The 18,572-nt window shown below is 53.0% G+C and overlaps 6 protein-coding genes across 6 annotated transcripts; 2 read left to right on the top strand and 4 right to left on the bottom strand.

Moving 5' to 3' along the window:
- Nucleotides 1-1,427: 1,427 nt before the first annotated feature.
- Nucleotides 1,428-3,068, bottom strand: SHB17 (Sedoheptulose 1,7-bisphosphatase). Its single transcript, XM_062886525.1, is given in 5 exon segments — nucleotides 1,428-1,694; nucleotides 1,765-1,833; nucleotides 1,895-2,122; nucleotides 2,175-2,810; nucleotides 2,828-3,068. Coding segments are annotated over 4 exon segments (738 nt in total). The 5' UTR covers nucleotides 2,615-2,810; nucleotides 2,828-3,068; the 3' UTR covers nucleotides 1,428-1,693.
- A 128-nt stretch (nucleotides 3,069-3,196) lies between these two features.
- Nucleotides 3,197-4,889, top strand: QC762_0021120 (uncharacterized protein). The gene is made up of 3 exons (XM_062883075.1): nucleotides 3,197-3,237; nucleotides 3,264-3,667; nucleotides 4,027-4,889. The coding sequence occupies exons 2-3, from the start codon at nucleotides 3,401-3,403 to the stop codon at nucleotides 4,180-4,182; spliced, it is 423 nt and encodes a 140-aa protein (XP_062749616.1). The 5' UTR covers nucleotides 3,197-3,237; nucleotides 3,264-3,400; the 3' UTR covers nucleotides 4,183-4,889.
- A 113-nt stretch (nucleotides 4,890-5,002) lies between these two features.
- QC762_120870 (uncharacterized protein) lies at nucleotides 5,003-7,918 on the bottom strand (the record flags this gene model as incomplete). The annotated part of the gene is made up of 3 exons (XM_062886524.1): nucleotides 7,630-7,918; nucleotides 6,081-7,581; nucleotides 5,003-6,028 (listed from the first exon to the last, which is right to left on the bottom strand). Exons 2-3 carry the CDS (start codon nucleotides 6,216-6,218, stop codon nucleotides 5,003-5,005), a joined length of 1,164 nt encoding a protein of 387 aa, XP_062749615.1. The 5' UTR covers nucleotides 6,219-7,581; nucleotides 7,630-7,918.
- A 1,572-nt stretch (nucleotides 7,919-9,490) lies between these two features.
- Nucleotides 9,491-11,387, bottom strand: QC762_120860 (uncharacterized protein; the record flags this gene model as incomplete). The annotated part of the gene is made up of 5 exons (XM_062886523.1): nucleotides 9,491-10,608; nucleotides 10,658-11,032; nucleotides 11,100-11,132; nucleotides 11,196-11,275; nucleotides 11,333-11,387. 5 exons carry the CDS (start codon nucleotides 11,385-11,387, stop codon nucleotides 9,556-9,558), a joined length of 1,596 nt encoding a protein of 531 aa, XP_062749614.1. The 3' UTR covers nucleotides 9,491-9,555.
- A 1,215-nt stretch (nucleotides 11,388-12,602) lies between these two features.
- PAN3 (PAB-dependent poly(A)-specific ribonuclease subunit 3) lies at nucleotides 12,603-18,533 on the top strand. The gene is made up of 9 exons (XM_062886521.1): nucleotides 12,603-12,654; nucleotides 12,744-14,691; nucleotides 14,766-15,485; nucleotides 15,592-15,725; nucleotides 15,791-15,905; nucleotides 16,026-16,159; nucleotides 16,221-16,321; nucleotides 16,383-16,716; nucleotides 16,772-18,533. The coding sequence occupies exons 4-9, from the start codon at nucleotides 15,656-15,658 to the stop codon at nucleotides 17,959-17,961; spliced, it is 1,944 nt and encodes a 647-aa protein (XP_062749612.1). The 5' UTR covers nucleotides 12,603-12,654; nucleotides 12,744-14,691; nucleotides 14,766-15,485; nucleotides 15,592-15,655; the 3' UTR covers nucleotides 17,962-18,533.
- On the bottom strand, nucleotides 12,746-14,862 carry ucp10 (UBX domain-containing protein 10; the record flags this gene model as incomplete). Its single annotated transcript, XM_062886522.1, has 2 exons — nucleotides 14,236-14,862; nucleotides 12,746-14,155 (listed from the first exon to the last, which is right to left on the bottom strand). Exons 1-2 carry the CDS (start codon nucleotides 14,371-14,373, stop codon nucleotides 12,746-12,748), a joined length of 1,548 nt encoding a protein of 515 aa, XP_062749613.1. The 5' UTR covers nucleotides 14,374-14,862.
- Nucleotides 18,534-18,572: the final 39 nt, after the last annotated feature.

Here is an 18,572-nt window from a genome sequence, read left to right as displayed (position 1 = left end):
TGGGAGTGCAAAAAGCAGGTGAGTTAAGTAACCGATCAAAACTTGCTTTTATAGTCAGTAAGTAGTGACGAGTAGTTTCCCTTCTGCTTTGTTAGTTATTCTTCTGCTGGCCATTGCCATCGCTAACTTGCACAGCAGAACCAAGTTCGCCGCACCTTGTTGAGAGAGCCAAACCACGGCCAGATACCGCTGCCCCGATCCACCGAAAATACACATTTTGTTGTTTGAACATCGCATTCAATCAAATCTCTGCAGTTCTTGTTGTGATGGCTTTGCTGTGGAGCCATCCCCTGGCTGTCGGTAAGGGGTTGCACGGACCGGCGTTGTGAGGTCAAACTATCACGAGTGGAGTCAACAATGGGAACACCAACATGGGGACTGAAATGAACGAAGTTCTGTTGAGATGATGGGAGTTGAAAGACACCAAATTGTGTCCGACCAGAATCACTTGCGCCGAAGGTATGTTCGGGTGAAACACCTGTCCGTTTGGTATCAAATCGGGGCTGGCAATCTTTATGAACCTCACTCTGACACTTTGGACCAGGTGGAATGGCGGTACACGACGTAGCCCAGTTGTTTGAATTCCACGGCGCGAAGTTCGGGTCCTTTGAGATCCATGCGGCATTGTCGTGTGGTGCGATCTCATCTCAGTGTCATGACATCAAGGATGATGGAGGTTACGTTGATCTTTCAGGTCAATTTCGCGATGACATGGCCGGCGTGTTGTCAGGATGATGTTTGCCGAACCGGTGCGTGTTCGATTTCGGAGGTCCCGATGAAAACAGGAGAGACATGGGCGAAACACGCATGGAAAACGCCGCGTATCCCCTCTCCCATATTTTCCTTTTGGGGCGGTACCGCATAGGTATTGGGCCATTGCAGGCCGCCCCCTCATGCAAGCAAGTGGTCCACTAGTGTGCGACGTCTACTTTGTGGACGTAACGATGGCCGGCAGCACGACAAGGAGAGTTCTTTCACTTGTAGCCATCATGCGGTGCATTCGTGCCGATGTTCCAATGTGGCCAGCATCTGGTGTGTGCGTTGCAAAGTGTGGTGCAGTCGCGCAACCGGAAAGGGAAAATATTGGCATTGACTGTAACACCACTTGCAGTGTGATGGGCCACTGTGACTGGTCGTTATATTCTCGGTTTCCCCGTTTTGCAATGGGCTGGTTGTGACTGGCATGTTTGTGCCGTTTCTTGTCTTTTTTGCCTTGCTCGATCAATCTTCCCTTTCATCCAAGTTTTGGCGCGATGGCACCTGGGTAGTGGAAGGGTGGAAGGAGGAATCGAAGATCCACACTTCAGGGGAAGTAAACAAACCGCTTTGCTGCAGCTTAGCGGCCATGGCGGTAAAACAATGGGCCTCTTGTGTTAGCTTATCCAATTGAATGGTTTAGGATTCTATTGGAGGAATAAGAATATTGATGGCATCATGCTGCTCGAGATTTCCGACATGATCAAGAAGACGACTCTTGGATGCGATAACGATGCATTGCAAGCGGTATTCCAAAACAACTGTAATACCACAAGTAACATACCCACCAAGGTGTATCCTCCATAGCAACTGGTCACAATACCTATCTAGGAAGTCGCATGTACACGATCTCTACAATCCTCGGCTGCAAGTCTAGGTGCGGCGTCGACTGATACGTGTACCACCATCATTCTCTCACAGTGGCAACTCTAGCAGCTCTGCCACATTGGCTTGGTTAGCTATCCCATCCTCGAGCTCCTCGTCGATACCAGGCAGAGGACCACTCACCAATCGTCCCCGACGACAAATGCACCACCAAGTAAAATGGCAGGTTCGTTGATATTGTGGTGTTCATAACTGTCGTTTCTCAGCAGACCGCTCGCACGTACCCAGAGCAAAGTCGGCGCGCAATACATACCTCAGCGTCCCGACACCTCCTGCCTCGAGCAAAAACGTTGGTCCGTCATGAAGTTCCTTTCCCGCCCACCTCTGCGCAAAAGCTCGGAGTATGTGGCCATGTGCAACGATCAGGACGTCGCCCTTCTTCCCCTCGCCGACATTCTCGCCCTCCATCACTGGACGATGCCATTTCTCCCTGATGTCCTGGATCAGTCTATCTAGCCTAGCAGTGATATCCGCTGGGCTCCTGCTCACAGTCAGCCATCCCTCCAGTAACGAACAGTCATGGTCTGGCATACTCCCCACCAGGACACCCATCTCGCCAGATATCCCACTTCCTCCCATCATCCAACCCCTGCTCCTTTCTAATCCTGTTGATCTCGGGAGAGGTGATCCCCTCATAGTCGCCGTAATCCCACTCTCTGATGTCCTCCGTGATCTCAACCTCAGCTTGACAGGGGATACCCCCTTCCCGAGCCGGGCTCAGAAGAGGGGTGTGCGACCGGTAAGCAATGTTTAAGAGCTCCAACGTGCGCTGGGCGCGGAGGCGAGGGGAGACATAGATGTGGGAGAGCTTGGAGGGGACGATGAGACGGTCGTTGCCGACGAGGGCGCGGCCGGTGGCTAGGACGCGCTTCTCGCCCGAGGCGGTGAGGGGGATGTTGGTTGTGGAGGTGTGCTTGCCGGAGAGGGACCAGGTGGTTTCGCCGTGGCGGATTATGAAGACGCGGGGGGTCATGTTCTCGAAACTGGAAAACTATGGAGGGAAGGATATGAGGGGGTCTGCAGATGTGTTGTCAAAAGGGGAGTGGTAGGTGCAAAACAGGGGATAAGTTGAGGTCTTGATTGTCTCAAAAAGGTGTCATCAGTGAAGAAACATTGGCGATCCAGAAGCTGACCTCACCACTCAGATTGAGCGAATCGAATCAGACACACAACACGTGGAGCTGGAGCGGGAAGACACCAACCTCGCTTGTCTAGAACAAAATGCCACTCGAGGCAATGAGACAAAACTGTCTGGTAAACCACAACTGAACATCCTGCACCGTCTATTCGAGACCCAATTCCCATCTCCATTTTCCCTCTCTCCCGATGGGACATGAAACGCAGGGCGATTACTCACTACCCCCTCAATCATCTCAGTCAGCAGACAGACTTGCCTCCCCAAGAAGCTGCCAACTTCCCAGTTTGAGTTGTGTTCTTGAAAGAAGGCAGAAGTTAGAAGCCCCACTTTCCCGGCAAAGCAAACCAAGCAATCCGTTTAGCGCTAAACGGTCCGTCCCGGTTATCCGGCCCTGACATACTGCAGGTCCGTGCGCCTCAAACCCTTGCTTTCACTCAAGAGACATCACAGCTCACTCAGTCAATCTTCATCATGACAGTGTGAGCAACGACTCACCAACAAACCCTCACCCCACCCACCCCTTATTTGTCTATCAATTGTGTACTTAAATAAAACAGTCTCAAGCTCACCACAAGCTCACCAAATCATAAGACTTTATAAGTCACAACAAACCCACCCAAAATGTCCCGATCACCACAAACCCTCCTTCGACTCCCCCCCAAACGAACCTTCACAACCTCAGCCCCCCACCTCAAATCCCAACCCTACAGCAAATCTTCCACGAGGCAGCAAAGCCAAGGAAAAGCCGACCCAAAGTCAACAACAGACGGGAAACCCGAGCCAGCACCCCGCTGGAAACGCCTCATCTGGACCGGCGCCTTCGCCGCGACGGCATTCACCGGGTCCATCTACGGCGCCGGGTTGAAGACGCAGAGGGAGTGGAACGAGGTTCGTCCCCCCCTGGCCGCCCTCTCTTTTTTCCAAACCCCCATATCCACACCATTCTGCATAAGATTTTCTTCTTTAATTTTTTAATTTTTAGTTTTTAAGTTTATTTACTTGTATGGTTTATTTTATTTTTATTATTCTACTTATTTTATCTTTTATTTCTTTGTATTATTTTATTTATTTTATCTTTTATTTTTTTTTATTTTTTTTTATTTAATTTTTTTATTATATTTTTTTTCTCACGGAACCCATTTCCATTTCCTATGTCCCGAAATCAAGCATAAATTGCGTCTTGAAATTATACATCGGGGGTAGGTAGACGGTTGTGAAACTCGGGTGTGCTAACAAAGAGTCATTAGGAAAAACAAAAGGTCCAGGAGCTCACCACCGACGAAAAAGTGGCCATGCTCGAAAACTCAAAGGGAGAGCTCTGGAAGCAAAAGGTGTCGCTGGAGCAGAAGTTGGGGGAGGTGAGGAGGAGGATGGAGAAGGAGGAGGAAGGTGTGCCGAAATAGGGGGAGGGGGTGGTGATTTGTAAGAATAATTTCTGTAAAATATAAGGAAACAAACATATCGCCGCGAAGTATTCCAAGGTCATTCAGAACTTGCTGACAGGAGGAGCAGACGACGCGTGGTCACGCATGCGATATTGGCTGATCTCGTTCAGTCACAAAGCACGATCAGTGGGTCGAGCACGGCAGAAGGCAGAATATATTTGCTTATCCACTGCCTTGGCCACGCCCCTAGATGGTATTCTGTCTCCAGGTCCTCATCAGGAAAACAGCTTTTTCAGTCTCTTCGTCCTTGCCGCATATCTCTTGCACCGCCAACGGAAACGCCTACCCAAACCCTTGACCCCTGGCTGCTCTATCCTGGTACCGGCAGACTGCCACCCGAAGCAACCTCCAGACACCAGCCCAAATGAGAGATCATCGCCCCCTGCCTTGGAGCAAGTTCTTGAAAACCAGATCAGCCTTGAACAATTGCCAACTAAAACGAAATTGCCCGAGAGGAATGACTTGAAGCAACAAAGAGGTCGGTTATTGACTCACTCATGTAAAAGAAGTCGAGAAGAAGATGGTCAATGAAAAGGAATGTTGGCGAGGAAGATACGAGTCAAGAACACGGGAAATGATGGGCAAGAAAAGCAGGCAAGGGTCCAAAGCCAAAAGGAAACTAACAAAGCAAAAGGATTAAAGAAGGGAGGAAAATGAAGCTGAAAGATCCAGATAAGGAAAACCAATTCTTGTAAATGGAGATTGAGGCATCGAGTCTGCCATGTGATGATGTCGACCGAGCACTGGAAAGTAGAAGAGATGTCATGCCAGATAGCCTTCAAAAAGACAAAGAAATCCTATCCAACGGCTTCGACGCCAACAAGGAGCGCAAACCATACACCTCGTGATAGAATCCCATCCTGTCCCCACCCTGCCCGACAGGCTGGGGACGTCTTGCCTTCTTCTTTTTTGCGTCGTCCAGCGTTGTGGCACCCTCTGCTCCAGCACCCGTCATTCTGGCCACTGTTGCCAACAGCGCCTGCATGTCGAATTTGTTGAGGTTTTCAATGTGCATCCCTTCACTGACGGGGCCGATGTACTTGAAGTAGTAGCCTGGATGCAGCCCGGCGTTATCCCACATCTTCCACTCCCCGAACAGGACATAGATGTCTTGCCACTTGGTATTGCCGAATCTAGTTCGGAGCAGGAGGTGGATGATGCCCGCGGCCAGCTTATACGCGAGGTTGTCGTGGGCCTCCTTGAGGGGTATCTGGAGCTGTTGGAGAAGGTCTGTGTCGGTGGTTGGCAGCTTGGGCGGAAGGCGGACCACAACCGTGTGTAGACTGGGACATTCGCAAAGCGTTTGAAGACTCGGTATGACTTCAGGGCCCCATTCCATGTCGAAAACCAACGTCTCCAAACGGTGCGGGACTTGCGAGATGACTCTGAACAGGCTCGTCAGATGCTTAACCGAGAATAGCATGAGGACCTTGAGTTGAGAAAAGTCCCAGTTGTTGGTGCTCTCTTCCAGAGAGTGTCGCCAGTCATAGCTCTCAAGAACCAGCTCCAGAAGGGGTGGCAATCTCTCATTGCTCACGAACTCGAAGGAACGCTCGGCAAAATTGCGCAGGTGAAGTGTTTCCAGACCACGTGTCTGCATGAGCCGTTGCTTCAACATGTTGAGGGTGACAAACGATCCCGGTCCGGTCACGCTCAACCAAGTGAGATGCCTCCTGGGGATGGAGCTGATGTAGTCGCAACTGTCGGCCCGCATAAGTGGAAGCCCCAGCATTTGCACCCTGGGCCGACGAGACGTCAAGGCAGGTGACTGAAGAACTGTTGTAAGCATCCAGGAGCGGCCTGTCTGTGATATGTTATGTTAGCTAGCAAAACATTAGACAGGGCGAATAACGTACAACTCTGCTGGTGAATGAGAAGAGAATGCTTTGAAGCTCGGGGAGGTTGTCCCTAATCATCACAGCAACCCTATCAGGATGGACATCGTGTTCTATACTGTCCCCTATCAGATTGTTGCCATGATGAACCGATGTCATCCTGCAGTCAGCACAACGCCTTGTTGACTGGAACCGAGAGCCCTGGCTGCAGAAATATCGACGGGTAATCGTCGATGCTCAAAAGTATCAAGGCTAGCTTCGACAGCTGAGCGGCTATCAGGTGGCAGGTAGTTTGACTGAAATGGACTAGCACAGATGGTTGCAAGTGCCAAGGGTACTGACCGCGGTCACTCAGGAGAGAGCCGTCAATGCTGGGAGTCCTAATAGACAATCGGCACACGGTGTTTTGTAGGGTGAGGCAAGAAGACTCGGATGGAGGCCCAGACTGGCAGACACCGTCTTCCTGGATTAGATGCCAGCGACCCTGACATTTATGCATAGAAGACCTCCATCATGAACCCATTCTTGTCTTGCCGGAAATGCATATGAAGGAGGTGATGGAATTGAAGACAAGCGCGCACAGCGGTCGTGTTGAAACATCAGGGGCGCTAGAGCATGTGTACCGGGAGCGAGGCGTTCTGGGCAGTTGCCGCGGACTATGCTCCGTGGAGAGCACACAAACTCTGTCACAGTGACGTGAGTTTCGGGAGACTCGACAGGTCTAGACACTCAGGATGGTCATCGGGACGGAGGGAGTGAAACCGCGCTGTCCTCAAAAATATGATCATGCTAGGGAGAGAGCTGAAGATCCCATCACTCGCCTTCCCCCCTCGTCTGATTATCAGCAAGGTCGCTTCCGCTTCGGAACCGAGGGTGATTTGATCGACATTTTGGATTTTTGACTTGTCTTGTTTTTGGCCTGCAGAGTAGTACAATAGGCGTGAGAAAAATCGCGCTCATCTCCTTGTCAAGTTGAGAACTCACCTCTCACAAGCATTTTTGCTCGCATCAGAGCAGGACACGGATATTTTACGGCACCCTACAGCTATCCATGCCACAGCACCTCGTCATTTGTCCTCGCTGACAGCGTCACCTCAGAACAGAGCTGCTCAAAAGGTCCCCACGATCTGGGGTAGGACGACTCTCAACCAAGCCAAGCACCCGAACACAACATCCGCTGATGGCGAGGTATCGTGCGGGATGCTTACCATCTTTAGAAGTTGCTTCTTTGACCGGTGAGGAACCTCCTGTCCCTCGACAGAGAACATGGTGGGTGAGGGCGGGCAAGGACAGGTCGACAGCCATCCCGCCTCGCGAACTTCCTGTAACCGGTCAACTCTGCCCAACCAGACCTTCTCCGTAGCTCTCATGCTACACATTCTAGTGGGGATGGATGAGAAAAGCCACCCGCTCCCCTACCCTGACCGAGGCCGTCATGGGGTCCATGAGATGGCGCAACAGAGACTTCCCACAAACCGTATGTTCAATCCCTTGTCATTGTCCGTGGTAGTTTTGAGATTGGCTAATCATTCAAGTCAGAAGACATGGGACGAGTTTCGAACTGGCTTACATCTGATGTCTGTTCAACGTCGAGATAACCGCCGGAACTCGACCGTCTCTCTCCGGGCAGCCCCCCAAGGTAACGATCCACTGTCTTTCCCCATGTTCAAAACTTGTGCGACATCCGTGTGGGATGTCCATGCGAGAATGAAACTGCAGAGTGGTAGGGTAGAGGACAGGTTTGCTACTGACGCACTGGACATTTTCAGATAACTTTCAAAAGGCCGCTTCCAAACCAGCTCACGCCAGGGACGAAGCATGAGATAGGTATGCTGTTCTCATGGAAGATTCACCCTTGGCCACAGTATCTCTTGAGTTCCATGGCTCCCTAACTCTGATGGCAGAAATCATCAGCCAGTCAGGTGGGAAAGCCGTCAGTGCTTCGGCCCGCGCCGTGAGCTACCACGAAACTCCTTATAAGGCAACAACATCCGCCTACCCGCACTGTAATACGAATGCCTTATCTGCATAGACTTTCACATGTGGTGTGCAAGCCACTTCCCACTTGTTGCCTTCTTCAGCGCACTTTCTCGGTATGCACATGCAGCTTCCCGGTCAACCTCACCCAGCTGGGAGTTGCGTGATCGGGAACTGGGCCGGGCTGTCCCACCGGCAGCCTTGCGGTTTGCAGCCGGGCCAACCAAAAGTAACGTTGTCTCGTGCTCGAGGCTCCAGGGAATGCGAGAGGGTAAGAAGAAGATGGGCACATGCTTGGTCATCATCGATCGAGGTGCAACTCAACGCCTAGAATTGCTTTTTTTGTTTGTTTTGCGGTAACCCCTATCCTCCAATCATCGGCCACTGGCGCGTTTCCCTCCGGCATATGGTGGAAGAATCACGGATCACCAAGAAGTCTCCAGTACAGAACCGTGACAGATTAGTGTGTGAGAAATCATGTTTATAAACAATAAGAAGCAAAGAACTACCTGTGAACTAGAAGCCGATGAAATCAACAGATATGAACGCTCTTTCCGCCGCATACATGACGGTGATATCTGAATAGGAAACGTAAAAAACCCTCTCTTTGCAATATGTATCCCTCCCCAAATTACCCTCTCCCGTCCCCCCCCCCCTTTTCGAATCTGCCCATAAACCCCATCGGATCAAAACCCTCCACAGTGATAAGGCATGTATATGAGCTCCAAAGAGGCCTAGACCTGGTCCAAGACAAGCCCAGAAAGCCCGACGGCGAGTCATGGTGCTAGGTAGCAGCCGACGAACACCCTATCGGTGTGGGTTTGGTGTGGCGTGGTGTGTGTGTGTGTGTGGTGCAAAGTGCGCTTGCTGTAAAGAAAAGTGATATGTTTTCTTTTTCTTGCTTTTCCCCTCTTTTCTTCTCCCAACGACCGGCTTCCTCGCCAAGCTTACTCCCTTTTCGACAATACCCTCTTCATCACCAACTGTTCATCGGGCATCTATGCACGTTGAACTGAGTGGGCGTCTGTCATCCAAGACATCCCCCTTCCCCTCCCCCGCGCCTCCCCAAAAAAGCGAGATAGATGACTGAGACCTTTCTTTCTCGCCGCCACGCGAGACCACAGCCGCATGGACGCCCAATTGCTAAAAGTCCAGACCGATGAGCGTCTTCCCGGCCACGTTCTCTTCATTGGCTTGCGATTAGTATAGCATCGAGCCAGCCTGTCAGATCAGCAGGAACTGACGGCTATGGGGCTCCCGCCCTTGGACAGCACACATATCCATCACCACCACACCGCACCACCCTCACACCACGAGCTCACTTCCAGAATCGTCAAACCTCACCGGAAAAATTGATCCATCACTTCCATATCACGCTTCCTCCCCCCTTTCATCGGCAGCCACCACCCTGACAGCCCTCCAATCCCACCCCTCCAATCCCACCCCTCCGATCCCTCTCTCCCAGCTCCTACCCGACCATCACAACTGCCTCTTCCCGCTTCTCGGCCCGAGTCGCAGTCTAGTACCTGTACAGCGGCCCCGGGTCCTTCACCACCTGCTCACTCCCACTCCCCCCAGCTGTCGGCCTCTCCCTCGCGGCCCGAGTGTACGCATCCTCCTGCTCCTCCGTCGCATCCGATATGGGCGTCACCGGCTCAACATCCTTGTTCTTCTTCGAGGACGGCCCTGCCCCTACCTGCTCCCCTGCACTCCCGTTCCCTGCCCCTCCCCCTCCAAACCCGGGATGAAAAGGCTCATACCCCAACCTAGGCGTCTCATCCTCGCTGACTCTTCTATTGTTCGTCGAGAGTCTCGGCTCAGGATCACGGAACGGATCATCCTCCTGCTGCGCAGGAGTACCCGTATTCGACCTCGACGGCCCAGCCATACTCGCCGAAGGTCCATACGCCGGGTTGGGGTTATTCGTCCGGTACGACGGTTCGGCAGATGCCTTCCCCTTTCCATTACTGTTGCTTCTTGAACTCGACCCTGACGGTCCAAACCCCGCGCCGCCTGCTACCCCAAACCCGTTCCCACCATAGCCACTCCCCATTGGTTTTCTGGGCGGGACAGGGGGTTGGTCTTGTTGGCTCGAGGGGGAAACGGGGGTGTTGTTGTCCGATCTGGCCTCGCCGAGGTGTTTCTTGGCTTGGAGGACGGCGCGGTGGTGCTGGTTGAGGGCTTGCTGGAGCTGCTCGTTGGTGTCGATGAGGGACTCCATCGTGTCGTTGTCCGGTGCGGGGTTCTCGCAGGACATGTACCCCTGGATGGACTTGCTGGCGCCAGTGCAGCGCTCGGAGAACTCCTTGATGAGATCGTTGGCGAGGACTTCTTGGGTGGGCGTGGAGGCGACGAGCTGTTCGAGGAGTTTGGCTGAGGTGCGGGCTTCCTCGAGGCGATTGGCGAGTTCGATGGGGTCGGGCAGGCGGTGGCGACTGGATCGGGAAGAGGAGTGGTGGTGGCTGTGGTGGTGAGGGGATTGGGGGTATTGCGAAGGGGGTTGTTGGGGGTACTGCTGGGGGTAGGGGGGCACGTTGTGGTTGCGGGGGGTGGCGTAGGTGGATGGTGTGGTCTATCTCGAGGTCAGTACATCTCAATCGATAGGTGATAGGTGACCGCACTGAGTATGCTTCGTAGGCCTTCTTCTTTTCCTTCTGCCACATGGCGATGATGAGGTTCAGCCCCTCGTCGTACCCCTTGGATGTCTCGAACGTGTCCAATGTCTCCATCAACAGCTGCCTAACGCTGGAATCGCGACCGGTGCGTAACAAATCCTTGCAAACATCGACGAACTTCTTGTCGAAGTTTCTGGTGAACCCAGGGCCGGGGTTGTCGGAGAGGATGCGGATGAGCATGATGGCATTGTACTGACACGCCGGCCTGCTCCAGTAGTCGCGGCTCAGGAACTTGCGGATCAATCGGGCGGACTCGGTCGCTGCGACAGGCGAGGCAACGGCGGCTTCGACGATAGCAGGTAGGTAGATGACATCGTCGCCCTGGATCACATTTGTCTCAGATCTCGAACAGCGTCAGGGCTTCTAGAAGAGGGAAACAGGTACGTACCGTGGAGCTTCCTCTTGATTCGCAAAAGGCTTTCTGCAAGAGATATCGCAATCAGTATCCCGTACAAGCAGGGGAGAGCGACTGGCGCAAACGTACCACACAGCGCGCAGCAGTGTCTTGGGGTTGTTCAGTTGCAGGATCTACAACGGCTGGGATGTCGGTGGTGCTGTCCGAGGCTGCAGCAGGGTTAGCTTCGGTCCATCACTGGACGTCGTGACGATGCTCAGGCATACTATTTCGCTTTTTTATGGTGCCCAGCACCTTGTTCATACTGAAATTCTTCATCATGTTGGCGCTCTCCGTATGTATCTGATGTTCCTAGGTGTGTATTCATGCGAGAGCGTACTTGTCGGCGAAGGTGGATCTGGTGCAGATGCGCGCGCGTCCTGTCATAAGCCGCCGGCGCCGTATCGTGAGTTGGATTGGAGATGATTCCCACACCGAAACTGACAAACACAAGCGCAGCAGATCAGCGCGGCAAGAGAAAAGGTATGGAGAGGATTGAGAATACGCAAAGATGCGATTGAAGAATTCGTGTGTGCCGTTACCCAGAAGTTTGCGGTTTTCCTGGCCGGGTTTCGGGTTTGTTGATGGGTGGCCTGCTTGCTGTTTCCCGTCCGGCTGGCGTTGTGTTGCCCCCGCAGTGCTCTCTTGTTGTGTTGCTTTGGGTGAGTGCGTGACCTGCGGGATGGTTGTGCGTTGCGTGCCCACCCCCCCAAAACAGATGTAACAAGGGTCTTTGATCTAGGCCCCGTTTTGTAATAGGTAGATAGATAACTGAGCCACAGGCAAAAAGGGATTCCCAATGTTCTCCAAACCCCGACAATTGTATGTTCAAATAGACCGAGTGGTGATGAACTGGTATGGTTTGCGGTGAGCAGGCGGGCTGGTTGGTGTTCAAACTGAACTGTTGGTCTGAGCTGCCAGGTCTCAGTCTTTTTGAGTTCTGAAACAGCTGACAAGGAAGCTCTGAAAGCAATGAACATAGAATCTTAAAATCACAAAGACGCTACTCAGGCAAACACATCGGTCTTTTATCATATATGTATATATATATATATATATATATATACATGGCAGCAAAACGGTCCAGATTCACGCCAGGCAGCCGCCCGGGTTCCGTTTCCAAATCCGAGTTGGGTGTAACCATATCGGGTTGGTTAAGCAAGACTCCAGTCAATGAAGGATTGTCCTGGCGTTGACTGTTGTGGACACAAGGTCTTCGCATAAGGCGCCAGCACACGAAAACCACCAAGATCCGGATATCGACACACTAGAGAAGAAGAGTTCTTGTTAGTGTCAGTGTCAGTTCTGTCTCGTCTCATATCAAAACCAATGCCAAGACATCGACAACGTAGCACACACACTTGACCGTTGTAGAACGGTGTTAAGCCCGCACAGCCCCCCCTTGTCGTCAATCAGACGCGCAATCAGCTCCCCGTGGCTGCCGGCCAAGGGCTTGTCAACGTCAGACTTCAAGACAACATTGCGCATCACCTGGCATGAAGAGTACTTTTATTTTCCTATTCTCGCTGAATACTACCTGCCGCTGGTCCTTGCACCTGTGCAAGACCACTCGGAGTCGGGGTATCGACCTATCCCCTAACTCCTAAAACTCAAAGCATATTCCCTTCCCCCCTTCCCGTCTACTCTTCTTCATCCTCGTCTATTAAATCTTCAACCACAAGACTTCCGCCCCGGCCCATCTTTTGCCCAATCGTGATTGTCTTACTGGGGTGGAAGGTCTCCCGTGGTAGCACCGATGCGACTTGGAAGCCATACTTGTGCTCGTACCCCTCTGGCTCAGCCGCCTTCTCATTCAGAGGTCCTTCTTGTAGAAGGCCATAACACTCCACAAACGCATAAAGTTCCTCCAATGTGGTGTCGCTGGCAAATCTGCGGATGACCCGCCCGCCACCAGCGGAAGCCGGCATGTTGAGAGCCAACCTGACAGCATCCTTCGTGTCCGGCTCCGGCGCAACGGTCGTGGCCCGCCAAATTCTCCACTGCCTCCGTAGCTCCTCCTGTCGGGCTGCCCTTTCGGCTTCTTCCAGAGCACGCTTCTCAGCCGCTGCCGCTGCCGCCTCAGCCTCGCGCTTTTGTCGGGCTCGCTCGCGGTCACGGGCCAGCGACCTCTCGTATGCAGAGTCCTGCTCATTCCTCAGATTCCGGGCATGTTCCTGGGCCGCCCTCTCAGCCCGCACGCCGTTAAGATCGGGGGAGTACTTCGTAATCGCATCCTGGAGCCCAGAAAGGTAAGCGGCTGGCGTCATGGGTCCGACCAGACGCTTGACAATCCCCATCTTTGTGCTGCCCTCCTTGGGGGTGAGGCATACCAAGCACGAAAAGGGGTACTTGAGACAGGAATACTCGTTGGCCACCTGATGGGCTTCGGGGTCGGCCACGTTTCCTCCCCAAAGGATGATGTTGTTGGAGGGATCCGAGATGTAGCTGACAACATCGGGGCTGAGGAGTGTGTTTCGAATAAAGGAGTCGGTGTCGTCATGCTCGGGCGATATCAACACCATCAGGAAAAACTTGAGGTCCCTCTTTGCCGTGTCCAGAGCTTGGGCATGGCCTCCCTCGAAGAACATGAGGCCGTGAGTGCCGTATGCCTCCTCAAACTCGCGCCGAAACCTCCTGGCTGCCTCCTGTGGCAGTGTCGCAGTCCGTCCATGAGCCTGGCCCAGACCCCTGATGGTCGTACCCAGGTATCGTGGCCGGAACGAGGCAGGTAGGAATGCGAAGAAGAACGAGATGATCCGGCCAAAAACAACCAATACACCTCTCGTCAAGCTCCATGTGGTTGAAAATGGCGTCAAAAGAATCGACAGTAGTCCTCGGGGCCGGATGCTAACCGGCTGCTGCGGCACCACTCGTGGGGCAGCTTCTGTTCTTGGGGACCTCGTTCGTCTCGGCCTATCATCGTCGGCATCCAGGAAGCTCTCGTGTAAGTTCTCATATCTTGCCGCGGCTGGCGGAGGATTATCCTGTGCAGCCTGGGCCTCAGCAACCAGGTCGGGCCCGTCACCGTCAAAGAATTTGGCGATAGCTATCTGGAGGGCGTGTCAGCTCTCTTTCCAAACGTTTGCTCTCATACGGAAGTGCCTGACTGGGCGGAGGAAAGGATACGCACTTGGACATTCCACTGCGACCTCTCCAACAAGGGCACCGCATCCTTGATTTCTTGGCCTGTGACATCGGTGTATTGCTGAAGAGCCTCCTGCTGCTGGGAGGAGAGCTGGCCCAGATCAAATTCAACACCGTCCGCCATGTTGAGGGTGGCGTGTTCCCAATTCCCGAAGCTGTGGTTGGTGGCCCAGAGCTCCCGTCGTGGTCAAATCAGTTTGCCCAAGGTAATGCTTTGCAAAGAACACGTTGGTGGTGCGGTTGAGAATGGCGCTAAGTCACGATTAATTGTTAGATGCACCGAGCTTGTTCTGGCTGTTGCAGGCTCTTGAGGCGATGCCCGGCGTCCGGATATCAAACAGATAGCACGTTGTACAAATGATACTGGGGTGGTGGAAGAGATAGCCGCATCGGTCGCAACACGTCAACCTCCGCGTCCCAGAGTTACGGCACCGGGTGCAAACTGCTCAACAGGGTTTTGCTTGGAATGCCGGCACCCCTCAGTAAGCCAAGCACAGGCCACAGTTCAGAATCAAGCCCCCCTCTTGCTTGTCTCGGTGAATGAGAGGAAAACTGGAGTGGCAGGGCTCAACAAGTTGAGGAAGGCGACAGGGACAGATGATAGAGGGTGAGGTCAGCCTTGGTCCTCAGATTCATACAACGAATATATATATCTGTATATCACTATACGCGGAACACCATGTCAGCAACCCCGCTTAGAAGAATGGTTTCCCGGCAAGAGTCCGTGCTCCTCCTCCTCGAGGCTGAATGGCCAAGAAGCAAGGAGTTGGGGGGCCCCACCCCACTCTTAGCGCGCGGGCACCCGCGACGACCCTCTCGAGAGTTCTCATGCTTTCTTCACCTGGGCACAGTCAGCACCGTCCCCATTCTATACCCGGTGAGCGCATTGGTTCAGAGCTTGTCAAGATTTTGGCAGCGACGTCAACTCGAAATTCTTTCCATCCTCTTTTCTGCCGCCATAACCCCTCCTGGAACAGCCCAAAGTTGCTTCGATATAGAGCCCGACCACTGCCACCCGCCCCATTGATCGCCTGCCGTGCGCTTCCTTTGTCTCGTGCTGCTGCCATAGCCTCCAGTTTGATAGTAGCAGCAACCAGTCGCTTCAAAACACGGTTTCTTCTTGTCTTGCGACCAGCTGTGTATTGCGCTTCTCTTTCCCAGCTTGTGTCCAGTTCCATGGATGCCTTTTCGGCCCTCTAAAGCAAAACATGGGAGGATTAAGCTACCTGTCTTCAAGTAAGAGCCCATGACTGCTCGTTCATGTCTTCTCTGGATTGCCACCCAATCATGGCATTTGTAGCTGTCGGCGCCTTTCAAACAGTTCACTGACACAATGCGCCAGATCTCTTAGAAACGTCCGAGGCATTCCCATTCTTCCATCCTTGATATAGAGTAACCGATTCGCCATGGCCGCTTCACGGTACAACTCCAACGACCTGCGGCGGCAGGTCGGCTCGCCGAGATCTAAAGGACGAGGTGGGTTGATCTCGACAAGCATTGAGCACGTCGACATGCGGTTCAACTGACAGCGATGCCCAAAGATACCAAGGACACCCTTTGCCGCAACGTTGTGATATACGGGCACTGCCGATACATGGACACGACCTGTAATTTTAACCACGACCAAAACAAGCCAGCTTCTGGCCCTTCCGATTTGTAAGTCGTTAGCCGTTGGTGAAGGTGGCATGCGGCCATGCGAAAAGCCAAGAACCGGGCTTGTGTGGCTTGTGGATGTGGTATCATGCTTGATCTTTGCGCGTCTAACCGTGCCGGCAGTCTTTCCAAGAAATCTTTCAATGCCGATTCACCTTCCTTCACGCCCTCGGGCCAAAATCTGGGGCAAGCCAAGAAGACCACCCTTTCTTCTCAAGCAGCGAATGCTGCGCCCTTCACCCCTCGCGGTGTCACCGGTGAGTGTGGCTCTCGTCTAGACCCGTCATCTCTTGTTCAAGGCTGACGGTCTTGCAAAAGCGAGCACGCAGCAGAATGCTGATTTGACCATGTTCAACCCAGCTGGTGCGCGAGAGTTCACTCCGTCAGGCAACACACAGAACTATGAACTAGGAAACAGCGTATGTTCAGGATGCCACCCTATGTGAATTTACCTTTTCGGCCTGACTGACCGAAAAGCAGAATATGGGGAATGGCGCAGCCCAAGACAATGGCGTTTTCAGCGATCCGTTTGCCATGAACTCAATGGCTCCTGCCCTTGCGAACAATGCACCTTTCAATCCCTACGCGGGTGATCCCAGCGCGGTCTCGGGTGCTGGGGCGGGCTTCTATTCTTCAGGGGGCGCGTATGCCTCTGTTCCCATGCAACAACCAAACTATCATCTGTATCAGCCGTACGATGCCTATCGAGGAGAGCTGCAACCTTGGCAGCGGTCCACCTATGACTATTTCATCCCAGCTGCCATGCGAGAGGAAATACAAAAGAAGATGTTTGCTACACAGCATACAATGCCGGGTAGGTCCTTCTGACTGCCGCTTCTTTCTGGACCCAATGCTGAACCACAAAGCAGGCCTGCCCAAGCTCGAGAACTACCACTCTCTGTTCTCACTAGACACCAGCCACAGGAAAAACACTGCCTGTTTTGGCTACCACAGTTGGGTGTACAAGGCTCAAAAAGTGACGACTGGGCTGCACTACGTCCTCAGACGCTTGGAAGGGTACCGCTTGTCAAATGATCAATCGGTTATGAGTGTGATGAGGGACTGGAAAAATGTCAGACATGAGAATATTGTGTCGTTTCACGAAACCTTTACTAGCCAAAACTTTGGCGACAGCTCCCTCATCTTTGTGTACGACTGGCATCCTCTTGCCAAGACGTTGGCCGAACAACACTTCTCTTCGCCCCTGGGGAACAACCGACAAAGATATCCCGCTGTGCCGGAAGGCATACTCTGGAGCTACGTTTGTCAGATCGCAAGCGCTCTCTATTACCTACACAACAAAAATCTTGCAGCACGGTGTCTGGACCTCAGCAAGATTCTCGTGACGGAGAAAAGCCGGATTCGACTGGGGTCATGTGCCATCTTGGATGTGGTGCAATATGACCACAACCGTCCGATTCAGGAGCTGCAGGGGGAGGATCTGGTCAAATTTGGCAAAGTCATTCTGTGTCTGGCCACGGGCATGCCTCCAAACTTGCTGCAGTCCAGCAATACGAAGGCAGCCCTCGACTCGCTGGTCAAATACTCGCGCTCCTTGAGGGACGCTCTGCAGTTCCTTCTATCACCAGTCGCGCCGAACGGCCAGCCACACACCATTGCACACTTTCTCACCATGATTGCGCCGCAGCTTGCTCAGCAGGCAAACAACACGCTCCGAGAAAACGACGAGCAGCAGTACTGGCTCGCTCGCGAGATTGAGAACGGCAGGATCGCACGCAATGTGATGAAGCTATCAGCCATACTGGAACGTGGCGATTTGGGCAGCCAGTCCAACTGGTCAGAGGTGGGGGATCGCTTTCAGTTGAAGCTCTTCCGCGACTATGTTTTCCACCGTGTGGATGCCAGTGGCAAGCCCGATCTTGGTCTGGGCCACATGCTGAGTTGCATGAGCAAGCTCGACGCTGGTGTGGATGAGCAAATCATGTTGACGAGTCGCGACAACGAAACGGTTTTTGTCATTACATACCGAGAACTCAGGGGCATGTTTGAGCGCGCGTTTAATGAGCTCATGAAGTTCAGCAAGTCGCCTGGGCTTTAAGGGTTTGCTATAGGGGGTGGACTGGTTGCTCTCTTTGGTGAGAGGCACGTTGCGACCTGGAGATATTCTGAAGGAGGTGTTCGGGAAGCCTATTCGAACGACCACCCTGAGGAGAAACAAAGGGGATGAAGGCAGGCCAAAGCTTTCAGTGGGGGGTAATAACAAGCTGAGGGGCGGGGAGCGTCAAGAAGAACAGCGGAATGGTGAGGGGCTGGACGATGAAAGGCATTGAGGATGTCAAACAGTCGGACAATAACGAGCCTCGAGACAACGAGGATGAGGAAACAGCACAGCAGGGAAAGGCATTATCCAGCCTCCACGTGAAGGCCAGCACGGACCCGAAGACGATAAATCGAGGGACAAACTACCACCTGACGAGATCCTCGGGGAGGAATATCCAAGGGGAAAAGGGAAGCGGAAGGAAGTTGACGAGAAGCGTTGGCGGGATAGTAGAAGGATAAATGTAAATCGCAGACGAGGGAGACTTGTGGACAGGAGTGATGGAGGTGCGATGACGTGGACAGTGTGAATCAGGTGAGCAACGGCGGCAGAAAGGTGAAAGGAGATGAGCGAAGAGGATATATAAGCGGTTGTCATAGCGAGGCGGTAGC

The sequence above is a fragment of the Podospora pseudocomata genome, assembly GCF_035222375.1.
Source record: "Podospora pseudocomata strain CBS 415.72m chromosome 1 map unlocalized CBS415.72m_1, whole genome shotgun sequence".
NCBI lineage: Eukaryota > Fungi > Ascomycota > Sordariomycetes > Sordariales > Podosporaceae > Podospora > Podospora pseudocomata.
Note: the sequence above shows the minus strand (reverse complement) of the source record. Positions and strands in the feature narration are given on the sequence as shown.